The sequence below is a fragment of the Conger conger genome, chromosome 2 (genome assembly GCF_963514075.1).
Source record: "Conger conger chromosome 2, fConCon1.1, whole genome shotgun sequence".
Taxonomy (NCBI): Eukaryota; Metazoa; Chordata; class Actinopteri; order Anguilliformes; family Congridae; genus Conger; species Conger conger.
The window spans coordinates 53,314,537-53,341,431 of record NC_083761.1 but is presented as its reverse complement, the minus strand read 5'-3'; the positions used below and the strand labels follow the sequence as shown (position 1 = coordinate 53,341,431).

The following is a 26,895-nucleotide window of genomic DNA, read 5'->3' as shown; positions in this document are numbered from 1 at the left end:
AGTGCATTCGAGCACATTATCCTTTAGATAATTGTAAACTGTCCCTCAAATCCAAATCCAGCCCTGGTTTTCCTTTATCTCAGGTACTTAGGGCTCCTGAATGGTCAGACTGTCTTTACACCTAACTCCCAGGTAAAGGAAGGGTGGAAAACCAGTGGTTTTTAGCCTTCAAGGACCATGAGTTTCTGATACCTGCTTTAGATGGTAAATTCATACTTGCTCTCAACAAAAGTACGTTTATAGCACTCTGAGGCCAGGTGATAGCCTACCACCAGTGCTCCATTAAGCAGGGGACATTTTCTTACTCCTATTTTTTCTGATTATTACCAAATATATAATGGCAGTATTGCCTGAAGTTTACAATTATGTGGTATATTTAGATGTTCCTAATGTGAAGATGTGTTGAGCAGCATGTGATATGTTCTGTGATGGTCCAATAGTGTTCTGGGTTGGCTGCAGAACTGATAAGGCCAGAACAAACATGAAACAGTTATTGTGTTCACAGACCTCCGGATGTCTCATTTCAGAGAACAGTACACACAGGAGGCCAAACAAGATTTTCAAAATGGCTGCTGTTATTTTTCTGTCTGACAGGGAACACATTTCAACACCAGGTGTCACTCATGCCTCAGGCTCTCTCAATGGAGAACCAAGAGAAGCGGCTTAGGAGAAAGAATGCTAAGAATTTGCAGGGCTTACATCGATTTCACATCAGCTCCCGGAAAGAAAATGCTTTGACAATGTAATGTTATCTGGTTGAAAATAATTTCACCGTGTCACATGATCTGGGCACATATTGAATGCATTCTGGCTCTGGATTAGACTTATGAAAGACAGTTATTAAGGTAACTGAAAAGAACTGTTGGTCTGGAGGAACTGTGCTGTGATCTTTGGGCATTGGGACCCAGAGCGTTAGATAGCATAAAAGGACTTCAGGCATCGATGGTGGACTCAATGAAACTGAAAGCTTTTTAAATCTTTTCATCAGCGCAACAAGGAATCTGCCCTGCAAGAGTTCCTCAGAAACGTGCAGTGCCAGAGCAAACAAGGGGCAATACAAAACACACTAACCAAACTGTGGCTGAGGCAGGCTCTCTTTAAACGGCCGGCTCTGGTATGAAGTGAGATCTAACCAAAAATGGGGAACATTTCTTTAAAATGAGCAAGAGTTTGGCACATGCTTTAAAAGTAGCAGCTGCTGTGTCAGGACTGGAAAAAGTGCTAGGAAAGAAAAAATAAGAAAAAAGTGAGTGTGACTGGATTTGCATGTTGTTCATCTCCCGTTAGAGAAGATGTGTTTGTGGGGGGTGGGGTCTACATTGGTAATTTGGATTTTCTCAGTAGCACATTGCCCCAGATCCCTTGGGAAAGTAGGGGGCAAGCCCGGGTAGGCTCTTGCCAATAATAGAGAGAATATACCCATGGCTGGTGTATGACATACTAAACACCAATGGAGGGAGGAGTCTACTGTTCACTTCCCTGAGCAGTAGTTTAGGGTAAGAGTGACATTTGACCTTTCGTAATGAAAAAGCCAGACAACAGCTGCATTTGCCCCCCCAAAATGGTGACTTTCATTGGAAGATGATAATCATACTCCTCTCTTTTTTTGGCTGTGAAATATAGAGGAAGGAAAACATTGGGTTTATATCTGGTATTGATACGTTCTTGTGTGTCGTTGGGAATGGGTATTGGATGACACAGTGACAACTTTGCACACCTGAAGGAAATGTCAAACCTTTGAAAGCCAGATTTCAATGTTTTTCTGCTACCTGGAAATTCAGTTCATTAAACAACCACTACATAATACAAATCTAGGTAAACACTGTTGTGTTTGGTTATAGCCAATGATTACCACCAAATTGACATCAACTATGGTAACGATTTGTTCAGCCATGTTACAGAATGTACATATATTTGGAGCAGTTTATTATCTATAATATAGTATAAGACACCACAGTAAACTGCATGCAAGTGCATGCATGGCAACATAAGCCGTTGAACGTGGGAAGTAGGTGCCACACATACAAAATAGCGCAGAATGACTGATGGGAAAAACCCTCAGATGAACTGCTTTTGTGAGGTGGGAAGCAGGGTGCACCACTTCTCCTGCTGGAAAGGAAGCTTCTCATATTGCCTCTGATGTACGCCTTTGAAAAGGGCTCTTTGTTTTAAGGGCCGTCGCTTAATTGATACAGTATTTACTTCGTGAAACCCAATTTGCATTCCCAAGAGAACCCGGGGGAAAGCCATTCGGAAGTATGCTGGGAATGCCCTGGGAATATGGTCCACGTGAAAGACGAATCAATGGGGGCTACAGGGGGCTGCGCGTTGCGTGTTTGTTCGTACATAAAGTAATCGGAACGGACAGGCCTTGTTAGGGAAGTGCAGTGAGAATGTGTTTGCAGGAAGGGAAGGCAGGCGGGTGAGAGGGAGTCTGAGAATGAGAGGGTGACAATAGAGAGAAAAGCAGAAAGGCTGAGAAAGAGAAAGTCAGAAAAATCAGCCAGTGGGAACTTGTGGTAAGTATGAATTTGATCTATGAAGAGATGAGAACAAATGCAGGGCTCTACAGTGCTCCCATTTTGGGAGCATTTGCTCCTGAAGATTTATGTATGCTCACTGGAAGAATTATGTTGGAGCCTCTATCACCTAACTGGGATACATCAGTGTGCTCCTAAATTTGTCAACTTGAAAAAAATGTTTTACTTCATTTGTAAAGGATAGAATGAATATCTTATAAATCTTATAATACCTTTGAAGTTATTTGCGTATGTGTGTGAACGAGAGAGAGAGTCTTATGAAGGGGGCCAGGGCTGATAGTGGATAGAATTGCGTCTATTCTTGTTGCAGATCAAAAACCTGGTAAAATGCTTTTCTAAAACACAATAGCTCCTTTAACCTAGAACTACATTTAAGAGGCTGTTGTTCTTAAAAGCACAAGAGGTTCGAAAAACGTGTGCACAGCCGTGTAATTATGAGTGTAACATTTATTGTTTGCCGCATTCAACACTACAATTACTTTATAAAGGTGTTTCCGTCATTCAAAAAACAGGTTCTAGCACATTATTCTGCGTCAGGCTGGAAATTCTGCAACTTTACCAATCCATCCATGGTGTTTGAGAAAGAGAATCATTGAAAGAGTTTGTGGACACCTGCTCTACTTTTGCTCTACGCAATTCTGAAATACAAACTTTGGCAATCCTTGTGTCACTTGTCAGTGCCTCTCAAAACACCTCTTGAATGTGAGCATTGGAGAGGCAGGGAGAGACAGAGCGGAGCAGCCACTTGAACAGGTCTGGGACAGAGAGAGGGGGACTGGGAGAGTGAGTTAGAGGGAGAGGGGGAGCCACTCTCTTTCCCACACTCTGGGCAGTTCCCACAGTGCGCTGCTTAATCCCTGTCTTAATTAGGGGAGCATTCCAGCCCACACGGACCCTGGACCGAGGAGTGCAGCTCCAAGCAGCAACAGGTGGAGCCAAGCCGGGCAGATTTGTGCAGACGGGCACAGACAGTGTGTAAGAGGGGAGGGACAGGCAGGCGGCGGTGGACGACTCTCCACACACACTCCCCCTTTTTCTCTCTTTGCAGCATTACACACAGTCAGCTGAGGGGTGCCTGGAACTGTGGAGCCCTTCCACAGCTGGGTTCGATTCCAAGTTGTATGCTTTGTTCCTGACGTTCCCTTCGCTTGCTTCAAGGGAGGAATTGGCAACATGGAAGGATGAAATATGGAGGCCACACCGAATGGGGCTCAGTTCCGAATTATGAAAGGGGAGGGAGCAATTGTATTTCCTTGCTCCCTCGTTACAAAACCATTTTGTTTTGTTCATCTCCCGATCCTCCCTGATAGTGCACCTGTTAAGTTTACTTGTTGCATGTCACAAATTTGGGAAATAAAGTGGTGACTCTGTAAAGTAGCAGTGTTGCGCTTTTTCCTTACTTTTTCAAACGTTTAACCTCAAAAAAAGCTGCACCTGCAAAAAAACTCTACCAAGGTGTGCAGGCCCTCTCTGGCTTTGTGGAACAAATTTGGGAAATACCTTGCTCGAGGGAAGAAAGCAAGGGAAGGGAAGGTGTTAAAGTTGAACCCAGCCCCGGATCACCCCCGTAATCACCCCATCTCCCACTTACTGGGATCTATGCTGCACTACATTGCTGGTCATTACAGTTTTACATATTGTCTGAGGGTTTTGGAATATGTTTAGGTTTATTTACTTATTGATTAATTAATCCATTGTTTATGAATTAATGGTACTCTTGATAAAGATATACAAAAATGTTGTAGAAAACAAATATCATAACTATACAGCTAGTTAAATCCACAAAATTGGAATTGATGAGAATCTTTAAATGTGAAGTGTTTGCTATGTTGTTTAGCAGTTTTTATGAAGCTAAACATCTAAACATGTATCAGTTGGGGTATACTTCACAAATAGGATTAAAATGGTAGCTAGCATGTTTGTTACTCATACATTGCATGATACATTGCCTCAATTGGTAATAAATAGATCATCACTCTTGAACTGTCAGTCTTCCTGTTTACCTTCTGGATTCTGGGCGGAGGATTCTGGAGGTATAAGGAAGTCATATCAATGACATTTAAACGTAAAAATAATCACTAGGTGTGAGGTCAATGCAGTATAATGTTTGAATTAAGTTTGAAATGGATTAACGTGGGGGATTGTTAATTTAGGTCAGAATCACTGTAGAATTTGTGCAAATTAGAACATGTTTATGGAACATTTCTGACCTCCACCTTTGTTTAATAAAAACTATGTGGCCATTTTTCCATTCAGTTCAGTTCAGCTCATTGTCCTGCACAAATCAGACAAGTTTCTGAAGCTCCTAAGGATGTATAGATTTTAAACCATTTTTAGCAGCAGAGCAAATAGAGATAGAGAGAAAACCAAAGAATAACAATAGGTTGCCCTACACCTTCAGCACTTACCCCCTTAATAATTCAGTCGGAGAAAACAGGAAGATTCAGGCAGTAACCTGAGGCGGGCCTGCAATAGAGAGAGGGAGGAGAAGGCTGGGACAGACTCCAGTCATTACAGGACTAAGGGCAGAGGTTAAAACAGCTGCCTACAGAAAGTGAGGGGCTAGAGGGGTCGCACACGCTCAGGGAAGTTTATGTCCATTGTTTCCCTCGCTGACATTTCCCCTGTGAGAACCTCAATCCTCCATTTTAATCTCCAGGCTCATACTGAGGTGGAAAGCCAGGTGTGTCTCCCCATTGCAGATTCTGGGAGCTGGGCCAGCAGTCCAGTCCATAACCTGAAATGCTATTTACAAGCTTTTGGCCGAGGACAAAACTTCAAGAAATACAGAATTCAGTTGAAAAATATTTCTGGGACTGTGAACTGGTATAAAATTGATAAAACTAAAGTGGAGCCTTTACTTTGTCAAGCTTATGTCACTAAAAATATGTGGCATAAAAAAAAAAAAGAAGAAGTTTTTACATTACCATGTACTTACCTCATTACTGTAGCATGTGGGCCACTCATATCCTGCAGTTCCCATAGGATGACTGGAGAGCATTTCGAGAGTGTGTGTGTCTGTGGGGGTGGGGGGGTTCAGTTCGGGGTGGAAGTGAAAGCCAGTACCAGGCTGTCCCTCGTCTGTCTGCAGCAGTGGGCCAACAGCAGGTGAAGTGCGGAAAACAACCCCTCAGCCTATCCAGTCTGCACACACTTACGTAGACGCACAGGGTCATTCCTCAAGGCCTTTTCTCTTAACCAGAAGGGCAGTAGTAGGGATGGCAAAAATGGTTGTATTTTAACATTAAATACACATGAATTTATTGCAGCTTTTCTATTAATACATAGCATTTCAACAGAATTAGATTTTTTTGGGTGGGGGGGGGGGGGGGGGGGAGTCATGTAGCATGCATGTAATACTTCTTATTGCCCTTTTCTTTTAGCACATCCCTCTTATATTGCACATTACTAAATCCTCTCTCCGCGTGTTTCATCTCTGCTCTGTTTCTAAACTAAACTATATGTTTTGCAGAAAGCAGTATCTAAACACATGAACACCTATTTACATGAGCTGAACTACCCAGCAACACCCTAAAAGGTACAAATCTGTACAAATCATGAAAATTCAACTGTAACAGCAGCAGCCAGTATCATGTCACTGTTCAATTTTGAGCATCTCGTTGAGTTGATGGCTGTGAAGGATTGGGAAATGTAGAAAACTGGAGCAAATCCCATGCAATTGTCACTGACCTAATGCAGTCACGTAAAAATAGATGAAGCCTGCAGTCTTACATGCAAATACAAAATCTGACATTTTTCTCATCAGGGCTTCATCAGTGTCAGACACTGACACCAAGAGTGCGGGCGTCCTCTTTTCCTATTTTTATGTGAAGGACTGGCGCAAATTCTGTTCATCAGCGAGGGTCCGGAGTCGATATCCCTGTTTCCCAGAGAAGACTGATCCGCACGTGCTCAGAAAGTGTGAGAATTCTCAGCCCTGGTTTCAGTTCTTTGTGGTTGTTTTTGATCCAGCCCCCGCAGGTTGCTCATGAATCAGGCAGCTTCACTGCCTCAGAGGGAGCAGCTGTTTGCAGCCGGACTAAGAGAGCGGGGGAGCCCAGGGCCACTCATTCATGCTGCCTCGTCTTTCATCGCCTTGTCGTTTTTGGCGGGAAAACTGGACCCGTTTCCTTCTTCATGTAAAGACCCCCCTACCATGAAACTCCTTTTCTTGCCTCTTTAAAGCCCTTTGTCGTCCCCTCCCCATGCCATGCCCGCCCCCCTGCCCCCTCCCAGCACACACACACACACACACGCTTACACACATACACACACAAGCCACCCGCACCATCACGCCACTCCGATTGATTCTCCACATTCTACAGAGGATTACAGCCATCTGCAGCCTCTTGAGGAACAAAAGTAGACCCTTGCGCTCACCCCGGCTCTTCAGAGGGATAACACGTCCACATAAATGCACTCTCGCCCGGCATCTGAGGCGCTGCTCTGACCTCTCCTGTCAGCTTCAAGGCCGACCCCCATTCATCAGGCAGCGGTGATCTGAGCTCCCCTCGGGCTGAGCCGGGCCTGAGGACGTGCCTCAGCCTTGATCCCAGATCAGTCAGAGCCCACGGCCGCACGCACCGGCTGTACCGCGGCCGAGATTACTGCAAACCTGAATAAGCCCTGCTGGGCTTTAACACATGTCTCTGGTCATTTCTGGAGCAATACCTGCGTGACTACGCCACATTTACACCAATAGGTCAGTTCCCACACTAAGCATAGGAATGCAGATAGTGGTGCATCTAGGCTTCCCTACATTTCTGCGTGATTCAGGGTAAGCTTAAGGAAAAATGGGAAGTTTGCTTGATTGTGAAAAGCTGCAATTCTTTCTTACCACTTGAGTTTACGTGTGTGTGTGTATGTGTGTGTGTGTGTGAAACAGAATATCCATTAGTCCATTAGTGTACCAATATTCCTTACTTCTTAAGTATCTGCTATGCACATAACACCAGACCTGGGTCAACTATATAATCCTTTTGAAATCTAATTCTTTTCTGTGCTTATTTGATCTTGCCGGGTGCAGTTGGGCCAACCAGGACTAGAAAGCAGGGTTAGCAGTTTTTGGGAGAATTTTATGGATTCCAATGCACCAGTCAAGCAAAGTACCAGTACCAGTCAAAAAAGAAAAAAGTATTTGAATCCAAACAATCACATCTTTGACCTAGGTCTGCATAATACAGAAGCATGATAAGCCCCCAACTCACACTTATAGTTGCACTCACAGAAAATAGGGTTCTTTAGCTCGTCTCCATAGGGGAGCCATTTTTGTTATTTATGGAACCCTCTATCATAGGTGTGAAGTGTGAATGTTCCTAGACAAAGAAACATTTTGCTTGACAAAGGACCCGTGAACTACATAGGGTATTTTTTCTGAGAGTGTAGTGTTATAACTATGTTGCTCTCCTTTTGCTTGCTTTGTATTACGTTTCATGTCTGTCTGCTTTATCCTGAGTTTATATGTATAGTCCATAGTCTATTCCTTCCTGTCAATCCACTTGTTTTCAAGGCACTTGGAGGGTAACCCCTTAAGTATTCCCCCTTTTCTTGACACAAGCTTAAAAATGACATACCCAAAATAAAATGGCTACTATTCTTGAACCCTTTTGACTACAGGCATAACCCTGGTCTCTTCTGAAAGGTAACAAGGTAACAAAGGTAACTTGCTTTCCAAGGGGCAGAATTACTCCCAATATCACTAAAACAAAGTTACAGAAGCTCAAACACAGTAGAAGCAGTAAAAGTGGAAAGATTTTCTGTTTTTGAGTGGATACAGATTATTGTAGCTGTGGCTGGTGCACTTAGAAACACAATGGAGCCAAGTCACAACACTGGACAAATCCCTATTCAGATTTGAGAAAAATATAACCAAAAATGAGCATTCTACATTGTTTTTCATTTGGAAATTATAGTATGGCTCTTATGAAGTCTAAAATACTGCCATTTACTTACTAAACTATACAGCGCTTTTTATCCTGAAAAATCCTTTTTTATCCTGTTCACACTTCCCCCTGCATGTCACCCTCCCATACCTCTCTGTCCCAAACTCCCACTCCTTGCAGCTATCCTCGGACAGCAACAGGTCGAGAAGATCATAAAAAATAAGTATAATAATCACAATAATAACATCTTGTATACTAATATATTAATTGAGTTTTTGTGAAATACCCAACCCCCAATGACAAGACAAACACATTCCATAATTTCACATGCTATTTATTATTCAAAAGCAGGCTGGCTCCTTATTTACAAGCATACTGAATAATACAATAATTTGAGAATGCGTTTAGATGCTTAGGCGGCACGGATGGTGCAGTGGGTAGCACTGCCGCCTCACAGCAAGGAGGTCCTGGGTTCGAATCCTCGCCGGCTGTGGCCTCTCTGTGCGGAGTTTGCATGTTCTCCCTGCGTAGGTTTCCTCCGGGTACTCCGGTTTCCTCCCACAGTCCAAAGACATGCAGGTTAGGCTGATTGGAGAGTCTAAATTGCCCATAGGTATGAGTGTGTAAGTGAATGGTGTGTGTGCCCTGCGATGGACTGGCTACCTGTCCAGGGTGTATTCCTGCCTTTCGCCCAATGTATGCTGGGATAGGCTCCAGCATGCCTGCGACCCTGTTCAGTATAAGCGGGTTAGGATAATGAATGAATTTTGATGCTCACCTATATAAAATGGGGGTCACGTCATTGAAAGTCGCCTCGCAAAATATTTTTTTTGCCGAAGCGCAAAGGGACTGCTACAGTTTTGTTACACAGGCACAATATGCTGTGTTGTTTTATGCAATCCTAACAAATTACACACCATTGGGAACACAATGTCATTAGCTAAAATCTTTTTTAGTCGTCACTTCAATAACATACCCGTAGTCGATTCTTTGATGAGATACAGAATTTTCTTACACAAGGTTTGGGGTAACATATTTTCTCTGCAACCACATTACAAATACTGGTCAGTTATGGTTGTACTTGGGCTCATCATGTTCGATAGAGCCTATACAAAGCATAGATGATAGAATTTCTATGTGCAAGTACTTTTGTAGAAGTATAATGGTGAAACGGACAGCAATGATCATGCCTCCAGAGAAATTTTAAGTAAACAATGGACATTCTATCAACGTTTCTCAGAGATAGCACATTTTTAGAATGAGAAACTATTATGCATTTGGTCCACTGGACACTTGTCCTGAAAAGGACACTGACATTAGCTTATTTCTTGTAGCATAAGCATGTCCCCCCACAGTTGTTTTACCACCCACATGATGCAAAATAAGGAACTGGTGTCGCTAAAGCATCTTAAAGTAGATGATACAGAGCGAACAGTGAAGGAACAGTTTTTCCGCTTTCAAACATTATATCCTGCTACTATGGTGATGGAAAATTGCACCCGGAAAAAAGGAATGAATGCAAAAAAAAAACCCTCAGTCCTCGGTTAATCATTGACCCTGCCAGTATTGAATGTCCACTCCTGATGCTGAACTACTTTATAAGTTGCTCTGAATAAGAGCTTCTGCTAAATACCAAATTGTAAATGGTAAGCTTACCCTTCATAACACTGCATTACCCTTTTCTGCACGTGTCAGGCTAGAGTTTTCAACAGTAGCTCTTCTCCTTTCATTCATCACTGTCCATGGAGAAGAGAAAAAACAGGGGCACTGGAAACATGTAGTTGTCGTCTTTATGTTGAAAAACAACAGCCTGGCCGCACGCCAGAGCGCGGGTGATTTGAGTTTTATTCGGCTGTTTTGAGCGCTATCATCATCTCGCAGCACAAACAGAGTCATGTGGAGCCTGCCCCTCCCTCTTCCTGCCCACACTCTGCCCCTGCTGCCGGGCCTTATCTTGTTTGTTCAAAGTGGCCGTCGGGCCCGGCGCGCCCGCCACAGGGCAGCCTCGCTGTCGACACACAGAGCACGGCGGCCATCGCGGGTCAGAGCAGTCAGACAGACACGAGGCAGCACACCTTGAAGAAAACACAGCGAGGAGCTCGCAAAGCCTCGTGCCGAAAGACACTATGAGAGAGAGAGAGAGAGAGAGAGAGGGAGGGAGGGGGGAGGGGAGGGAGAGAGGGAGGGGGGAGGAGAGGGAGAGAGAGCAAGAGAGAGTGAGACAGACCATTGAAGTAAAACGAGACAAAAACATAAACACGCTTTGGATGAAGAAGAAAGGGTCTGTTCTCTCTTTGGGGACTATCGTTCAGAAATGATCATGCGCAAAGTACTTTGAGGCAATTTGCTTTCATATGCATTCAAAGGGTATTTTGAGAGAATGAGCAACCCTTCTAACAAAAAAGAACGACAGTTTGAGCTACTGTTGCAATGCTACAGTAGTTCCCAAAATAATCAAATAAACCTGATATTAACATGTATGCCTTCCCAACAACATCATATCTCTGCCAAAGCTGTTCACTAATAGAAGAGTGGCTGATGGGGATACATTTTAATGGGCTGTTGTGAATGTCCAGGGAGTGTCCTGAAGAAGTCTGCCCAGCCTGCCCTCAATGCTCAGGGGCTGGGCTCCATCCACTTCCCCCCTGACTCCCACTGGGGCCTACGGAAGTCCGCACCCCTCCCAACAATCTCCACCTCCCTGTCTACCCCTTCCCCTCTGCTTCCTGTTTTTGACATCACCTCAACTGCATCGAGCTTCTGGTAATTCAACTTCTGCTCAGCTCTCGCTTGCTGCTCGGAATCATTAACAGTCTCCATGAACCGTGCATAAACATTCAAGCTATTCTCTCAAACAGCAGTCTGTTTCTTGAAAAGGGGGACCACATAAGCCTGATTTAATGGACAAATCTGGGCTAGACTTGGAGAGAGAATCTGGGGGATGGAGAAAACCGAGGCGCAGGAGAGGATCCAAGACAGTTTATTCAATCAGAAAGAGACAGCAGGACAAGTTTAATAGAGTGGGCATGACCAGGGAATTAAAACAGTTCTATGTGTGTTCACCCACTCTTTTCAGGCAGAAGGGGACTTTGCGGGGGAACTGGAGCAGACGGGAGACTAGCGGGGTCTTAACTCTCTGCTGGCCTCTCTCGCCGGCAGGGCCAGTCGCACTGGCAGGGCCCGTCCTGGGCCGAGGCCGTAAATTGCCGGGGCCATTGACACACCGCTGAAAAGGGAAGCCGGCTTACGGCCCAGCTTCCAGAGACTGCATGAGCTGGACGGAGTCCAGGAATGCTCAGAGTCCCTTTCTTTCTGTGCTTGTGTGTGAGTGTGCGTCCCCGCTTTATCCGTGAATGGCAGCCAGGCGGGCATGCCGGCAGACTGGGCGACTGTGTGACCGCTTTCCTCTGTTTAATAGCTGCAGCAGAGTCCCTTAATGGGAATTTATTGCTTCCTGATTCCTGAAAAGGAAAAAATGGCCGCACCGAACAACGGTCCCAACGGTAATTTTTTTCTCCTTTTTTCCCCCTCACACTGGCCTCCAGGGATCGCTTTTTTGGATGTGAGTCACACACTCAAACACACACACACTCAGCATCCTGAACACCGTGTTCTCGTCCTCGACCTTACTCTAAGCATTCACCAATACTTTTACTTTTACTTTTACCAAACAACAATGAGGAATTTTCCTGCTGTGTGGATATCAGGCCATGAAAACATTCTGTTGCAAGTCATTTTGATCCTAGAGAGATTTATCATTACTTCTGGGGTCTATGGTCAGTGGCATAGAAATGTTATATTCGTGATGGTATGCTCATTTGCATATTTGCAAACCACATATGGTGTATAAAAAATAATTATTTTACAAGGTTTATCATATTTAGCCATTTATTATGAAAGAAAGCAAGTCAAATTTGATTTATTCATAATTGTTAGTTGGTGCTTCTGGGAGCCACAGAGTATTTTATTTCTTCACCTAAACCAATATAAATAATATCAATTTATCTCTTTGGAGCAGGGATATTGTTTGAGATATTCCATATAATAAAATGGGGACAGGCCCTTTCTCGTGTGAACGACGATGGGATCAGTCCTATAGAATGGGGGAGGGAGAGTGAGGGTCAAGTTGTGGTTAAGGGGCCATGATGTTTTAATTACTCATGGGTAAAGAGTTAAGCCAAGCAACCAATGCTGGGTGAGAGATTTCATGACCTCATAAACATCATACCACAGAGCTGAGGCCCACGATGCAAGAGGATGCTAAGAGGACAATAAATCCACAACAGTTATGAGTTTTTTTCAACACATTTATAACACATATCACAGACAACCACCTCACAACATATATACACAACACATGTTTTGTTTTCTTTCTTATATACAGTATATTTACATTCACATTGAAATCAAGCCTTCCATTTAGCCAGACCTGTTAAGAGACTGGAGTGAAGAAAAATAAAATACTCTACATTTGCAAAGTAACACAAGAAAACTGGCAGTCTTCAGCTCTTTAAAAAAAAAAAATCTACAAAACACCTCCTTAATTTGGTATATCCCCCTCCCTTCATCAATTTAGTGCACATTAAAGACGTGAACAGACAGAAGTTGGCTCATGACAATTTAATTCTTCTTGTGCCAGCCCCCCTATTGTTCTGCTATTATATGGCATTGCTTGGGTTTGTTTTATGACTCAGTGGAACGCATGAAGTCAGACCGACCTTTGTCCTGATACACACTCATGGCCAGAGCAAAAGCATGGGCAACAGAGGTCATGATTCACACTGCTCTGCACATCACTGCCACAACAAGCAAACCACAACTCATGACAGCCTTTCTTCCCTCGATGTAGAGCTGGCAGCAGCTTTCAAATGGCTAACCACTTAAAATTAGAGGAAAACTCGGATGGACCACAGAACACAGAAAAATAAAAATAACACATTTCAGACCTTCCAACAGCAACAATTCAAAGTTCACACTGAACAATTCAAAGTTTGAACATGTTTTGAACAGTGGATATCCAAATGTAGCATTCCTATAAGCATGTACCCTTTCCTTGGACCACTGGTCTGGAGTTTCTGGTCTTTCGACCGTCTGAGAATCACTGCCCGTGTCTAATAGGCCAGTACCTTCTTTCTTTCTTTCACAGGAGCAGTGCGAACTCAAAGGCTTCTGATTTATACCCAACTGAACTCGAATCAGTGTCACATACTTTAAAAACTTGGTTCCTCTAGTCAAGACAAGTTTTGGTGGCATTCTTCAAAAGCATAATTGATGGCAGCAGATCTTCATAGACTTAATTTACAGTAAATTTTGATCACAAGACTTTTTAAATCTAGCTTCATTGATTTCTTTTTGACATGAGAATTAAGTTCACGGGTAAAAAAAAGATAGAATAATGGCAGGGCAAGGAAGTGCATGGTTATGGTCAACAAGAAACAAAATGAAAAAGTAATAACATTGATCAACCACATAAAAACATAAAAACACACAACAGACAGCTTTGCAGTAGTGAAACAATTTCATGGGAACATTTGGAGATTTTGAACTGGTATCAATAGTACTGACTGCTTGGTCTGGAGAGATATCATACTTTATGCACTTAAGAAAAAACAATAACACAAAGTTGTTTATACAGGGTGTTCATAATGCACAAAATTCCCTGTGTACAATTAAAACACAATCAAATAAAATAATAAAACAGCAGGGCAACTAGAGGGCCAGGCATAATACCGTTTGTCTTTTAACACTGCTCTGCCAGGCTTCACAAGCTCCCAAACTTACAGCGGTAGTTGGTGTCATCATTATATATTAAATTCTGAGTATACGTCTACGCTACATATAATCAAATTTTCTTTTGGTTTCCAGATTCTTCAGTGCGCACAGCATCCATCCTTCCTGCTGATTCCCTTTTCTTCAACAGTGCAAATCAAAAGAATTCACCCCCCCCCCCCCCCCCCCCCTCCCTCCCCAATATCTGAGTATAAATCATTGTCCTCTCAAATACAGAAATTAGATATTGGAGTACAAGGGGGTGAGAGTTGCTTACTTATGTGTCAGTTCTCAACCATTTCATAAAACAATGAAAGAACGATTTCCTGCAAACCTTCTTAGATGTTAAGATAGACCGTTTCAAAACAAATTTGCATGAAAAACTCAAGAATCTCATGAAACAATTAAAATGTTCTCTAACACGCCAGCCTCGCATCATGGAATGAGCTGGGCTTTGGTCGGTGGATAACATAGTGGACACCCACAGATATAAACAGTGCAGTACACATCCAAAGGTGATATAATAAACATACCAAAGTCGTCTATTTCCTGAGTACTTTGACCTGTTTGCCACAGAGCGTAACCTGTGGAAGATGTAGCTAGTTTACTGGGTGGTGAGCTTCAATGTTTTCTCTTCTCATTTCTCATTTTCTCTTATTATCCAAAAAGGTTCTAGAAATGTCTTGCCTGCCAGCCAAACTGCAGCTCTTCCTCCTGAACACGAGAGTATCTGTCAATACTCTGATGTCCATTACTGGAGGACAACCCAGCAAGTCAGAACTTCATAGCTCTTCACCTGAAATGGGTTTTTTTTTTTTATGTCTGGTTCTCAGAGGGGCTCAGCAGAAGGAGAATTTCTCGTTGGGAACATGTCGAAAGCGTCCATTTCTGTCCCTCCCCATTATCTTTCAGTGAGAAACATCAAAGGGCCCAATGGGGTGAGACACAGGAGACTTCCACCATGTGACCATGGACTTCCTCTCTTGCCAGACTGTGGCGACGCGGGCCACACTGGAGCGGTTCACACCCACGGTTCATTCTCACCCTGATCCCGGTTGGCGGACGCAAAAGGGCAGGGGTCAGTCAGACGCCAGCTCGCAGGGGATCTGTCTGGCTTCCTTGGCCAGACTGTAGACTCGCTGGAAGTCCTTGTACCGCGGTGCGCAGCCCAGCCACGCCTCTCCAAAGTGAACCCTGCCGGTGAAGAGGAAGCTTCCGGCGCCATTCCTGACGCCGCACTCCAGCAGGGTGCGGATCTCACCCGCCTTGGTCAGACGCCCCGCCCCCGAGAACAGGGCGTACTTCTGTCGGAACACCCGGGTTGAGCTGACTTTGATTACAGAAACATGCAGGTCCTCGTTTTCGGCCACAGAGCGAATGTTCCCCCGAACCACTGTAGATACAGAGGACAGTCAGGTTACAAACAAGCCCAGCAATGACAGATGACCAATTTATCTACCCTGCTGTAAAATCCAGCTATGCCAGCTTGACCTGCTTGAAAATTGAGCTGGTCAAGCTGGTCAACCAGCAGGGCCAAGCCAGTCTAGCCTGGTATGAGCTGGTCAACCAGCTACTATCAGTTTTAAAACCTAGAGCAGTTTCTTTCAGAAGGCTGTCTATCCATCATTTCATCATTTCAAAGCTGTGCACATTTAAAGCCTTACGTGTTTTCATTGTGTGGGGGAATGCCGTTTTAACTTTGATTTGAGAGGAGAGCAAAGTGAGAGCTGCGGACTATGGCTCTTGGTGTTAAAACCACAACCCGTTTTGGCGGTGGTGAAAAAACAACATGTTTCTCAGTATATCGCATAACACTAATACCGGCACTTGTGAAAAGAAACAAGGATATTGGAATGCATTTCTGTGCTGAGAAGATTTCAGTAGATTTAAGAAGCCAATACTCCAGGATATCCCCCCAGACCTTGCTGCCAAGGGCCCTCCACTCACTCTACGTCTGATTACATCTTAATTAAGGTGGCTGCGAGTAGTCCACTGCCGTGTCTAGAAGGGCTGGACCTCTGAAACGGTGTGGATAAAGTACTGCCGTTTCACCTCTGGCCCTCACATACATTAGCAGCTGGAGGATCAGTGAGATTAAGTGAGCGCTGTAGTCGCTTATTGAACTTAATCCTCCGTTTTCATCCCCTGGGATGTTGGCTAGACACTACAAAGCTTTGGACTACTCACTGGGTAATCACCCTGCATTTTTCATTTAATTACATTACAGTACATTACCTTATTAAATGCAAGAGAACCATACATATAATCAGTTTCCTTCTGGACTTTTAATACAAAGGCATCTAATTTAGATTTTTAAGATTAGATGTAGTTGAAAATATCCTGAGACCTAACCCGCCCTACCCCCCTAAACCCCACCCCCCCCACCCCAAACACACACACAAGCACACACAGAAATACAGTAAGTGGAGTGGGACCTCTCTTAAGCAAACGCTGGGGAGACCTTCATTGTTTTTTCCTTTTTAAATCATGTACTTGAGAGGATGTTCCAGGGCCCTGCCCAGTCCTGCTAGCAGTGAAACGCATTAGGATGTGTGTTCAGGAAGGTCCAGAAAACAACTTACCGAAGTCACTGGTGCAGACAGCCATCAGAATCTCAGTGTCATTGCAGGGTCTGCAGGCGCCTGGGGAGAGAGTCAACAAAGCGTCAGCCAGGGAAACAAAGCAGGCTCACTAATCATACTCTCTGAAGCAACAGCAGGAAAAACAAAAAACATCTCCACATCCAGAAAATGACCAAACAAACAGTTTCCTCACATTTCTTTCATTTCCAGCCACATTGGATTCAATTAAGGTGTGAAAGATACAACAAAAAAGGCAAAACACTGCAAAAGCAGATTGGTTCCAATATAAAACGACGTTTAGTCGGAGTGTGGGCAATGGACCCTGGTCACAGTCTAGGGTAGGGGTAGTGGTCCACCACCCAGAGAGAAAACAGCTGTTTTTATTTTATTTATGGTGGCGGTCTGCTGGTGGGCACTGGAGAGACGAGGGGAAGTCCAGATGCCCGCCTAAACGTGCGTTCTTCCAGGCCAGACGCTTTGAAGGGGTCGTAAAACACCTCCGTGGCCCGGCCATTGACGACGGCGTCAACGCTGCCCAATAAAGCCGACCGGACAGAGGCGTGAAATGGCCCAGCTAATCAAATGAGTGCCAAATATAGCTACCACATCCAAAAGGCACTTCCTCTGCTACCTAGACGACTGGGTCCACAGCTGTTTCACAATCTGGGCAGTTCAAAAGAAAATGTGCTTTTTTCCTCCCCCCTCAAAAGGGGGGTGAGATTCCTTCTTAAATTACATAGGATTCATGGTCAGTCACAAAAAAGGGGGCTGGTGAGGCACCAATGTTTAATTGAAGCTTTTGAAGCCACAGAAAGAGAGTGAAAAAAGCAAGTTGGTTCTTTTTTAGATGGCCTGCTTGCTGTTCCAAGGAGTCCCCCCCCCCGCCCCCCCGCCCGCCCGCATTACGGAATGGCCTTAACGCTGTCCTCTCCCCTCCCTGAACCCCCCTTCCCCCAGTCACTAATCAGACTGGGTGAATTCCTGGAGACAAGCATCCCTACAGAGGAAAAACAAAACAAAGGGGAGCATCCCAGCTGATGAAAGGGCTCGCTGTCGCCAGGGCAACTCGGCTAATCCCCGAACTCTCATGCGCCTGAATGAAAGGCCTGGCTCTGTACAAGGCCCCCCTCATACTGGGCCATTGTTCAGGGCCCCCCACCCCTCCACAGAAAGCCAGGGGAACGATCCTCAGGCCAGCAGGGAGACTTCAGTGGACCTTCTCTTGCCGAGGGGCCTCAGAGATAGAGGAAGGTTTCGCCAATAGAGTCCTGTAACAAACTTCACCAGCAGCAGAAGGGCTTGGGTGCAATACAGAGTCTAACATAACAGTGGATTTGGGTCCAAATTAATTTGTAATAAAGTAATGGTAATCAGCGATTTGCTGAAGCTGTGATCGGAAAATATACGTTTCCTGAGGCCTTAGCAAAATAGATCTTTTAGTTTTCTAAATGCATTTGCATGGTACCTGATTATTGCAAAAACCTTTTTTTATGAAGTTTATCAAATTATAAAAAAAAAAAAAAAGGCTGTCAGTGGGCTTGTCCATCTAAAGTGAGGGGCCCAGGCTAGGAATGATATCCCAACTGCGCCAGTGCTGGTTTTGGCTGACAGCCCCACAGGACAGTGGATAGTTGGCCGCAGCATTACCCAGGGAGGGAGTGTTACATTCGGCAGGGTAGGGACCTAACCGCCTCCTCACACAAGAGCTACTCCCTTCTGGTCAATAAGGGAATGCAGTCTGCCCGCACCAGCTACATGATTATCGCAGTCCCCAATGCACAATGACTGTGCAGTCCAGCTAGCTGCTTGCAGAGTGCAATGAAATGGCCGACGGCTACATGCTAACCCGCACTCTCTGGGTGGGACCGAGGACACTGCATCAGTGGATGGGGCATCCCAATTCAAAGGAAAGAGGAAACAGGGCTGGACACGATTAAAGGTTTGAAAGCCCTACTACACTACATGCTCACCTTCATTGTTCACAGGGTCGGAGTCCAAGGACAGGCGCGCGTTCCACACCCCTCTCAGCTCGTAGCGGAAGGCTGCGATGCGGCGGCTGATGTCCTGATGCGGGGTGGCCTGCAGGAAGAGCGCCACCTTCTCCCCGGGCTGCCGGCTGAAGCAGCGCACCCGGGGCGGCCTGGGGGAATCTGGCCGGTCACCCACCAGGAGCTCCAGGACGCCGTCTCGCTCCAGGTAGAGCTGGGCCCCGAGGAAGTTCTCAGCGGGTTTTACACAGGCGGTGACGTGGCCAGAGCCACCGGGCCCACCGGCCCCCGGGCCCACCGCTGTGGAGGGCAGACGAGGGGACAGAGTGAGCCGCAGCGCCCCCTTGGGGTACAGCCACTCCAGGGACCCCTCGGCGCAGTGCAGGGAGATTTGTTCCACACTGCCAGGCTGTTGAGACAGACCACTGAAAGGGAAAGAGACAGAGAGAACACTACATTAAAAACCACATCCCAGTCAGTGAACCTTCAACAGACCCAGCATCCACCCTGATAATTCAAAAACGATTTTCCCCTTTACAACCATGACAAATGCAAGAATGCTGTTGGTTTCCAAAACCAGAAATGTGTTTTATTTATTGGATATATAAATTATATGGATGTGTATATTTATATATTGGTAATTATATTTCAGATGTGGGTATGATTGTCACTTCCACATCAAGTAATAGCGCACAAAAAAAAAAAGTTTAAAAAAAGTATTTTCTCTAGTAAGTCGTGGTGCCATTTCAGTGTACGTCCAGGAATAGCAAGAGGCGCCGCCTGCTGACAACACAGCAGTAAACGCAGAGCTCTCATTTTGACAGTAGAAGGCTTCAGCATGGATGCAATTTCAAATCGTGTTCAGTTCAGATTTATATGCGGTCTGAGAGAGCACCATGTTATTTTACAGCATTACATTGAAACGCGTTATAACACAATGATACATCGGTTCTCATCGTGGTTAAAGCATTCAAATGTCTTATCGTTTCATCTACTCACTTCCCCAAGTGTTCTTTCAACTTTAAAGAGCTCTTTAAAGAGTCAGGCGAGAATTTCAGCACCCTGTTTGAGTGACCCCCTCTGAATTTAAGAGCACTTCTTTTTACGGCTCTACGCGCCTTTATAGTCACACCGCAGTGATAGAAAAACAACAAAGAGGGAAGCCGCAAAAACATACACCTGTGTTGAGGCGCAATAAATGGTTATGCAGTATCCTCCTAGTGATAGGCCATTGCAATGTGGCTATGATACATAACTGAAGTAAAAATGCTTGGAAAATATTAGACAACGGGTAAAATATATGTATAAAAACTAAAATGTCGAAACTTGCCGTTTTCGCAACAAAACACTTAAATTAGGCTAGCATCTTGATAAATTATGCAGTGAACAGAGATGTTTTAGATAATCTTTGCGACGAATGGCTGATATAACAACGTTCCATAAGCTACTCGAAATGGTGAAACACCGCTTTCCATTCCATTGCGGGTCTGCAGTGCAAAACTTATCCAACCTCTATTGCGCCGACTCATCGAAGCAAATCCGAGCAGCGGTGGCACTTGGAGTTTAAACGGCCCGAGTAACAACTGTGCAGAGCGATTAGTGTGATAAAGCACGCATAGCCTCCGATCAACCACAGACGCTATCGAATTAGCCTACGTGCAAACGTAAAATATTTGCCGACCACTGGGATGATAAAATGAGTGACACCTATGGCAACCGAACATCATTATAATCAAAATAAAAAATCACAATCATTACATTGGGTCCAGATAGTTTAACCCATCAATTATATAGGCCAACTTGTAGGTACTTGCCTCCCTTTCCAGCTGCACTGGTCTTCTGAATAGCTGGACAAAACTCCGTCACAAACTGTTAGCAGCGGGATCCACACCGTGTAAAGCCAGAAAAGCAGCATTTTCCTCTCTGGGAGTTACTCGGGCAATTCGGATTGCAGTAGAAGTGGTAGATAATATATTAATTATCGGCTATTTACAGAGCAGCCTAAATCTTCCTTAGTAAGTATCAATCAATTCGTAAAGCTCCATAGTTCGACATCGAACTCATCCTGCGTTTACAATCCACGAAACAGCGACGATATCTGCCCTGCAGTATTCGCATATCCTACGTCAGTGATCCATGACTGTTTCCTAACCAAATCCAGTGAATAGAAAAGACGCCCGAAGTTTTACTGTGTGGCAGGGAATCCGCTGTCCAATTGGAACGAAGAGGGGTGAAACTTTAAACCATTCACAAAGCAGACACGGGGTACCAGAGGTGTGGCTTGGACAAAACATTGACAAGGAAGATTGAAACAGACTAACCTCCACGTAGAAACACATCAAACCTGAAATAAATTCAAGTTTTTCTAATTAAATAAATAAATGTAAAAAAATAACAAATAAAAACAAGATGCCAAATTAAGTATTCAGTAGACACTCCCTCATTAATAGACAGGTTTAAAATTGAAGAAGGGGTTAATGTATTAGAGTTAGGCTATAATTTGTTTAAAATATTTAAATTGCGGTTATCAGTCGGTTACCAGCCTTCTAAATGTTATCTCTGACCGTTTAAACAAAAGAAACAATATAGATGACATCAGATTGGGCTGGCTGCAATGATCTATTTTATTAATGAGTTTAGGATCCACCCTAGGACACACATAATCAAGATAAGTTACACACACAGCTGGGTGCATCAGGGGAGCCTATATGCATGGCCAAAACAATTGTCTGAGTAAACAACAACACATTAAATAAGAACTATCAAAACTGAGGTGCACTATGCAATATCCCCACAGGTTTAGCTAAATTTAATGTTGATTTTAATTAATTTAGCATATTAACAAGGGTCAATGCAATATAGCAATATTAGTCTATTTAGACCATTTACTACAGTCCTTATAATATACAATAATCCTATAACTATGAGTAGGCATATATCATCATGCTTTAATCTCTGGACAGCCTACAACAATGGCAATATCTGATTTGCCTGCATTCAAATTATTTTAGCTAAATATAGCAATTTAACATATTAAAGCTACCCAGTAAGCTACTGTTACTGGGTATCTTTAAAGCAAATGCCAGCAACTTTTTTTGGGGAGGGATACACACGGTTTCCCAGTTTTGCGCGCTTTTAAAACTGATTACAAAGTCAAATAGCTTTGGGTATTCTGCTTTCTTTCAGGCACCAGATGTTTTACGTATTTCTATTGAGTCAAAAACTCCAAACCTGCCCGCCAAAAAGTTTGAATTAAAAGGCGCAAACTGGGGCGACCCCAGACGGGTTTTGTTGCAGGGGTGGACAACTATGTAAATTAAGCACTTCAGCGTGCGGGGAAACGTCATTATCTCCCGTCACACACAAAAAGGGACAGGATCACAATAAGAACGGTGACACTCGTGTGTGATTTACAGTTGGGAACCCAAGAAAATCCAATATATATCTGAAAATTTAGTTAAAGTAGAAACATCTTCCATGGTTTTGGAAATATTGTGCTTAATGCCAAATCTGATTGATATAATGATTAATGCAATATATTAAAAGAGAACATTAACGTATTAATCAGTCCGTCTTATCTATCACAGAAGGGAAGAAACACTGTAGCCTATAGCTAACAGAATCCTTGCATGGACTCTGAAACTGATGCTGCTGTAGCGCATCCATTATAAAGTTATCCTATCCTACGTTTGCTGCACCCAGGTAGCAGTAACAAAGTGTAATTTACAGGAAGTGATAATAATTGACAGACATTTTAAGCCGTTCCACATTAATATTCTCCAAATGTAATACTGTCTGCAGATGTTTGATAGATAGTTGATAACACAAACAAATAGAAAACGTCTTCTAGTTGTTTGTGCTATGAGGTGAAATAAGCTATGCTATTGGCCTATGTGTAACCTATATAATTGTGCATAAACATGGTATTTCTAAATTAAAATTATGAAATGTAAATTATACTCTTTAACGATCGTTTCCTTAGGCTACATTATCCATTTGGTAGTGCTAACAATGACAATGAAATCAAGTGAAAATAGCACATTTCACTACCTATAACTTAACTGAACATGCAGTGACATATATCCTAGCTGCAACAATATCCTTGATTATCTCCTGTCGCGCCCAATTATCGCGCCCAAAATAACAAAGCCGAGTAGTCAGCATTTTTTACGGAGCTACAAGTAGCAATGTTCACTCTAATTGGCCTCCTCGCTTTAACTTTTAAAAGGCAGAGAGGGCATTCAATCCCCCCGCCTCCCTCCGAAAAGGGAGGGGTTAGGACCAATCCTGGCATCGGCTATTGTCTTTGAGCATTGTGTGCAGCCCAATAACCTGAAGCCCCTCACAGAGTCTAAATCAAATATTTAAACATTCCCGCATAGCGCCCGCCAAAATCTAACACAATGCAATGGATCTCAGCGTCTATACGAAAAGAAATTCGCAATCCAAACAGCAGCCATATACTACATACAATGTAGCTTTCATTTAAAGGCTCAGTATATTTGCTAATAATCTGTTTTACGTTAAGTAAAATCGAAAGGTAATTGGACTACATTGCTACAGATTTAGATTATAGGCCGGCACCACACACAGTAGGCCCTAAATCTAATGGAAAACGTCAATGGAAATACATTCAATAGTATACATAAAGAGAATAAAAAAAGATTTTAATGTTATTTATTGAAAACGTTGTGTGGATAAAAGTGATGCATATCCATCAGTATGTAGATGCACTTGAAGAAATCATGTATTATATACTTAGTCTAGAGTGTAATATACTTACATGTATGTTAAGCTGTTTGCTGCATAAAAAAAGTTAAGAAAATGTCAATACCAATTAATGTGTTTACAACGAGCAAATCAAACTTGTATTTATGTATCAGTTAATGTTAAGAGCATATATTGATTTGGTCTATTTGGTCTTAATAATATTTTAATGGGCTCAAAAGTCTGTCTTTCAGAAAAAGGAGGGAAAAGACAGGCAGGATAACAAAGGCAGAGACTGCTGAAGGATGGAGAGCAAGTAGGGGGGAGGCAGATCCAGTGATCCTCCACCCCCTGCAGAAACCTGTGGCATCACCCCTGGCCGTAGACGAAATTGAGGGCACCTTCACTGGCACCTCTGCCCTTTGACACCCTCTCAGTCCCCCACTGAGTTTTCTTTAACTTTGTGGTATTAGAAGTCAATAAAATATTCTTTTGTGTAGGCACTGCCATCCATCTTCATGCAAAGTGACTTTGGGGTTGGGGTGTTAGGTTGCGTGCTGAGGCTGTCATTTGGGCTACGCTAACACACCGTGATGAAACGCTCGTCAGAAAAACCAAGGCCCTCTAGTCCAGTTATGACAAGGCTTCAAACCCCAACAAAGGCACACGTGCAAAAATCCAGCTGCTTCATTGTCTTCTTGAACTGGGGGGTTTGTACTGAACAGGGTGTTTCAAAGGCCAGGAATCTGAATGGGGTATGAGGCAGCTGGAAGTGCCAGATAAATTCGAATTTAATAATAACAACAATAATAATAAAAATGGATTGATAATAACCACCACTGGATTTACTGACATTAATCCGCAACCTATTCTCACAGAGAAACGAGTACGCATATCAAGAAAGTGTACATTAGTCATACCATTCTTGTAAGAGGCAAACATTGCAGGCCCACTATAAAGACTGTAATGATTAATGACTGACTGCAAGTGTCAAAGGTTTATAACTTACGAGGGGATTTCTGTTTCTATTGTATCATAACACCATAGCAAGCAGAAGTGTTGTGTGGGTTTGAGTTGAAGCGGTGGAATTTGGCGGTGTTGTGTCTGTAAGGCGGGAGGTGGGTTATGAAAGAGATGGAGATGGTGGGGCAAGAATGCGCCGTGGTGTGAGAGGATGGGGTTGGCCGTGCGGGGGCTGCTCCCCAGAGCCCAGCTGCTCCCCTCAGGAAATGAGAATGTACTGAGGAGGACTATTAAATTAAAGGACTGTGGGTGCTTCCTGGGTTGATGATATCACCCATCCATCTCTCCCAGTTCCTTTGAGGCTGGCTCTAAAAGGACAGTCCATCCTCTGTTAAACTGCATCATCGTTTTCCCGACACGTAGAGAATGAAATGCATTGCTACACCATGTCTGTACACTCGGTGCAGAAGCAGCACTCAGAATTGAGCATTCCTAGTATTTGAATTGATCTAGGCTAGAGCGCCAACATAATGGTGACAGCATAGCATTCCATGTCTGGTTCTGTGTCCCCAGCTTGTTCTCTGCCTCACACCATACTACTCTCTCTGAAGCATTTTGGACCATTGTATCATTCAGCTGTGACCTCTGACTCTGTGGCAATAATCTGATTACATTTATGGGGCAGATAACTGATGGAGAGGGTTAAACGGAAGTCTGGAATAGACAGGCGTGGAGTGGGGGGTGGGTCACTTTGACTCCGTAACGGAATCTTAAACACAGGTCCAGTGTTGACAACACTCATGGGGCTTTGGCCTCTTCCTCCCCCTTTTCTTCACCCATGATGGATGATGTCTGGACCCCAGGGCAGCAGGGATAGCTACTGCCCAGCCCATAGCAGAGGAGGACACGCCATTTCACTTCACTGAGCAACTGCTAAACGCGCTCCTCTCGAACAGACAGAGAGCACTAATAGCAATGTCTGGTGCTTTCCATCTTAATCCATGAAAGGATTCAGAGTCTACAATATTAAAAAGAGCCAGAATCAACACTTCCACAGAATAACCTTGTCTCTCCACCGTTACTTATGAATCACCTTTTGGCTAGTTGCCCTGTGAAATAGATCCCACTTGATTTACTCATGCTCTTTGGGATGCCTTGGTCCACAGAGGGTAGTGTGGGCTATAATTGTTTATGGATATGGTAACTGCAGTTCTCACCACCAGTATGACTGTGTTCATTAGACTGCTATTAATGACTCAGTTTTTCTTTCCAATGTGATTTCAGAGTATGCTGCAAGCCACTGGTGTCTAGAAAGGCTTTTAAGGGCTTTACTTCGGTGACCACGCCTCGGTGAACAAGAGCTACTGGAATTAGTGAAAGTTGAGAACGGTCCTTGATAAAAGCAGCCAGTTGTTCACTTTGTGAGAGGCCCATTGAGTAAACGGTTAAGGGGCAATGAAGGTGGGTGAAAACTCCTGTTATTAGAGCCTGGAAACTTCCAGTATTCCTGTTGGCTGGACAGGTTTCGGATTAAATTCTCTTTAAAGGGTTCACTTGCTAGTGTGAAACAGTGTATGTGTCCTTAAACCAACACTGTTTGGGTCCCTCTTAGCACTCTCACCGACAGCTTTGAGAATGAATTCCCCTCAAGTGTAGCCTTAGAGTTTCTAGAAGATTAGGGTTCAGTACCAGGACCATTTTGGTCAAGTGCCTGGTAAGAAGGTTTGCAAAAAAAAAAAAAAAAACTTTCCTGGAAGATTCAGCTGTAGTGAAAATATCTAGACATTATCAAGTGTTCTGCATAATCTAAAAATGACACAAACATGTTCTTAAAATAAATATGACAGTTTTTGTCCTTTGCATTAGCAGATCTGTAGTAATGTGGTGATAAGTATACCAGAGTGCCTGTCTAAATCAATGGCATGAACGGGACCACCAGGTTTATGGGGAAGTCTTCAGTTTACCAGTGTGACCCCAGCTGTGTTTGCAATCTGCTCTCCCCAGTGTTTACAAGGGAGGGCCCTGGAAACAGCAAACTCCCATTAGAACGTAATGACACATCCGAGAGAGCGCAATGAGAAAGAGAGTGTCGGTTTTCACACAGATCTCATAGGGGTTCAGATCGCAAATAAAGCACTTTCCACAGGATCCCTGTATTGGTGCTTCCCACACTCTGCTGCTTTCCAGAGTCTGAGAAAGAGTGTAGCGTATCACCTGGGTATTGTTGGGAAAAGGCCTGCTTCCCCGATCCCACCGACTCATCACAAACTGGTGCTTTTGTAAGACATGGTCCTGCTTCTGTCCCACCTCCCACACCCACATGGGCCTAGGAAGATCCTGTTTAAAAAATAAATGTATTATTTCCTAGACATATACCTGTGCCTGTTTCTATGTGTGAACAGTTGACGTAGAACTATAAATAAAGTACTATGTTTGCTATGAAATTTGAAGTATATAGGATGCA

General features: G+C 43.8%; 1 protein-coding gene across 1 annotated transcript; it reads right to left on the bottom strand.

Moving 5' to 3' along the window:
* Positions 1-14,395: 14,395 nt before the first annotated feature.
* On the bottom strand, positions 14,396-20,903 carry metrn (meteorin, glial cell differentiation regulator). Its single transcript, XM_061231585.1, has 4 exons — positions 20,576-20,903; positions 18,744-19,186; positions 16,774-16,833; positions 14,396-15,584 (listed from the first exon to the last, which is right to left on the bottom strand). The coding sequence occupies exons 1-4, from the start codon at positions 20,674-20,676 to the stop codon at positions 15,271-15,273; spliced, it is 918 nt and encodes a 305-aa protein (XP_061087569.1). The 5' UTR covers positions 20,677-20,903; the 3' UTR covers positions 14,396-15,270.
* Positions 20,904-26,895: the final 5,992 nt, after the last annotated feature.

What these genes read in the sequence shown, in the direction of transcription:
- metrn (XM_061231585.1), bottom strand. Translation starts at nt 20,676, where the DNA reads ATGCTGCTTTTCTGGCTTTACACGGTGTGGATCCCGCTGCTAACAGTT. An exon ending in CGACCCTGTGAACAATGAAG is followed by an intron (nt 16,834 to 18,743) that starts GTGAGCATGTAG and finishes CTCTCTCCCCAG; the next exon opens with GCGCCTGCAGACCCTGCAAT. An exon ending in TGTCTGCACCAGTGACTTCG is followed by an intron (nt 15,585 to 16,773) that starts GTAAGTTGTTTT and finishes CTGTATCTACAG; the next exon opens with TGGTTCGGGGGAACATTCGC.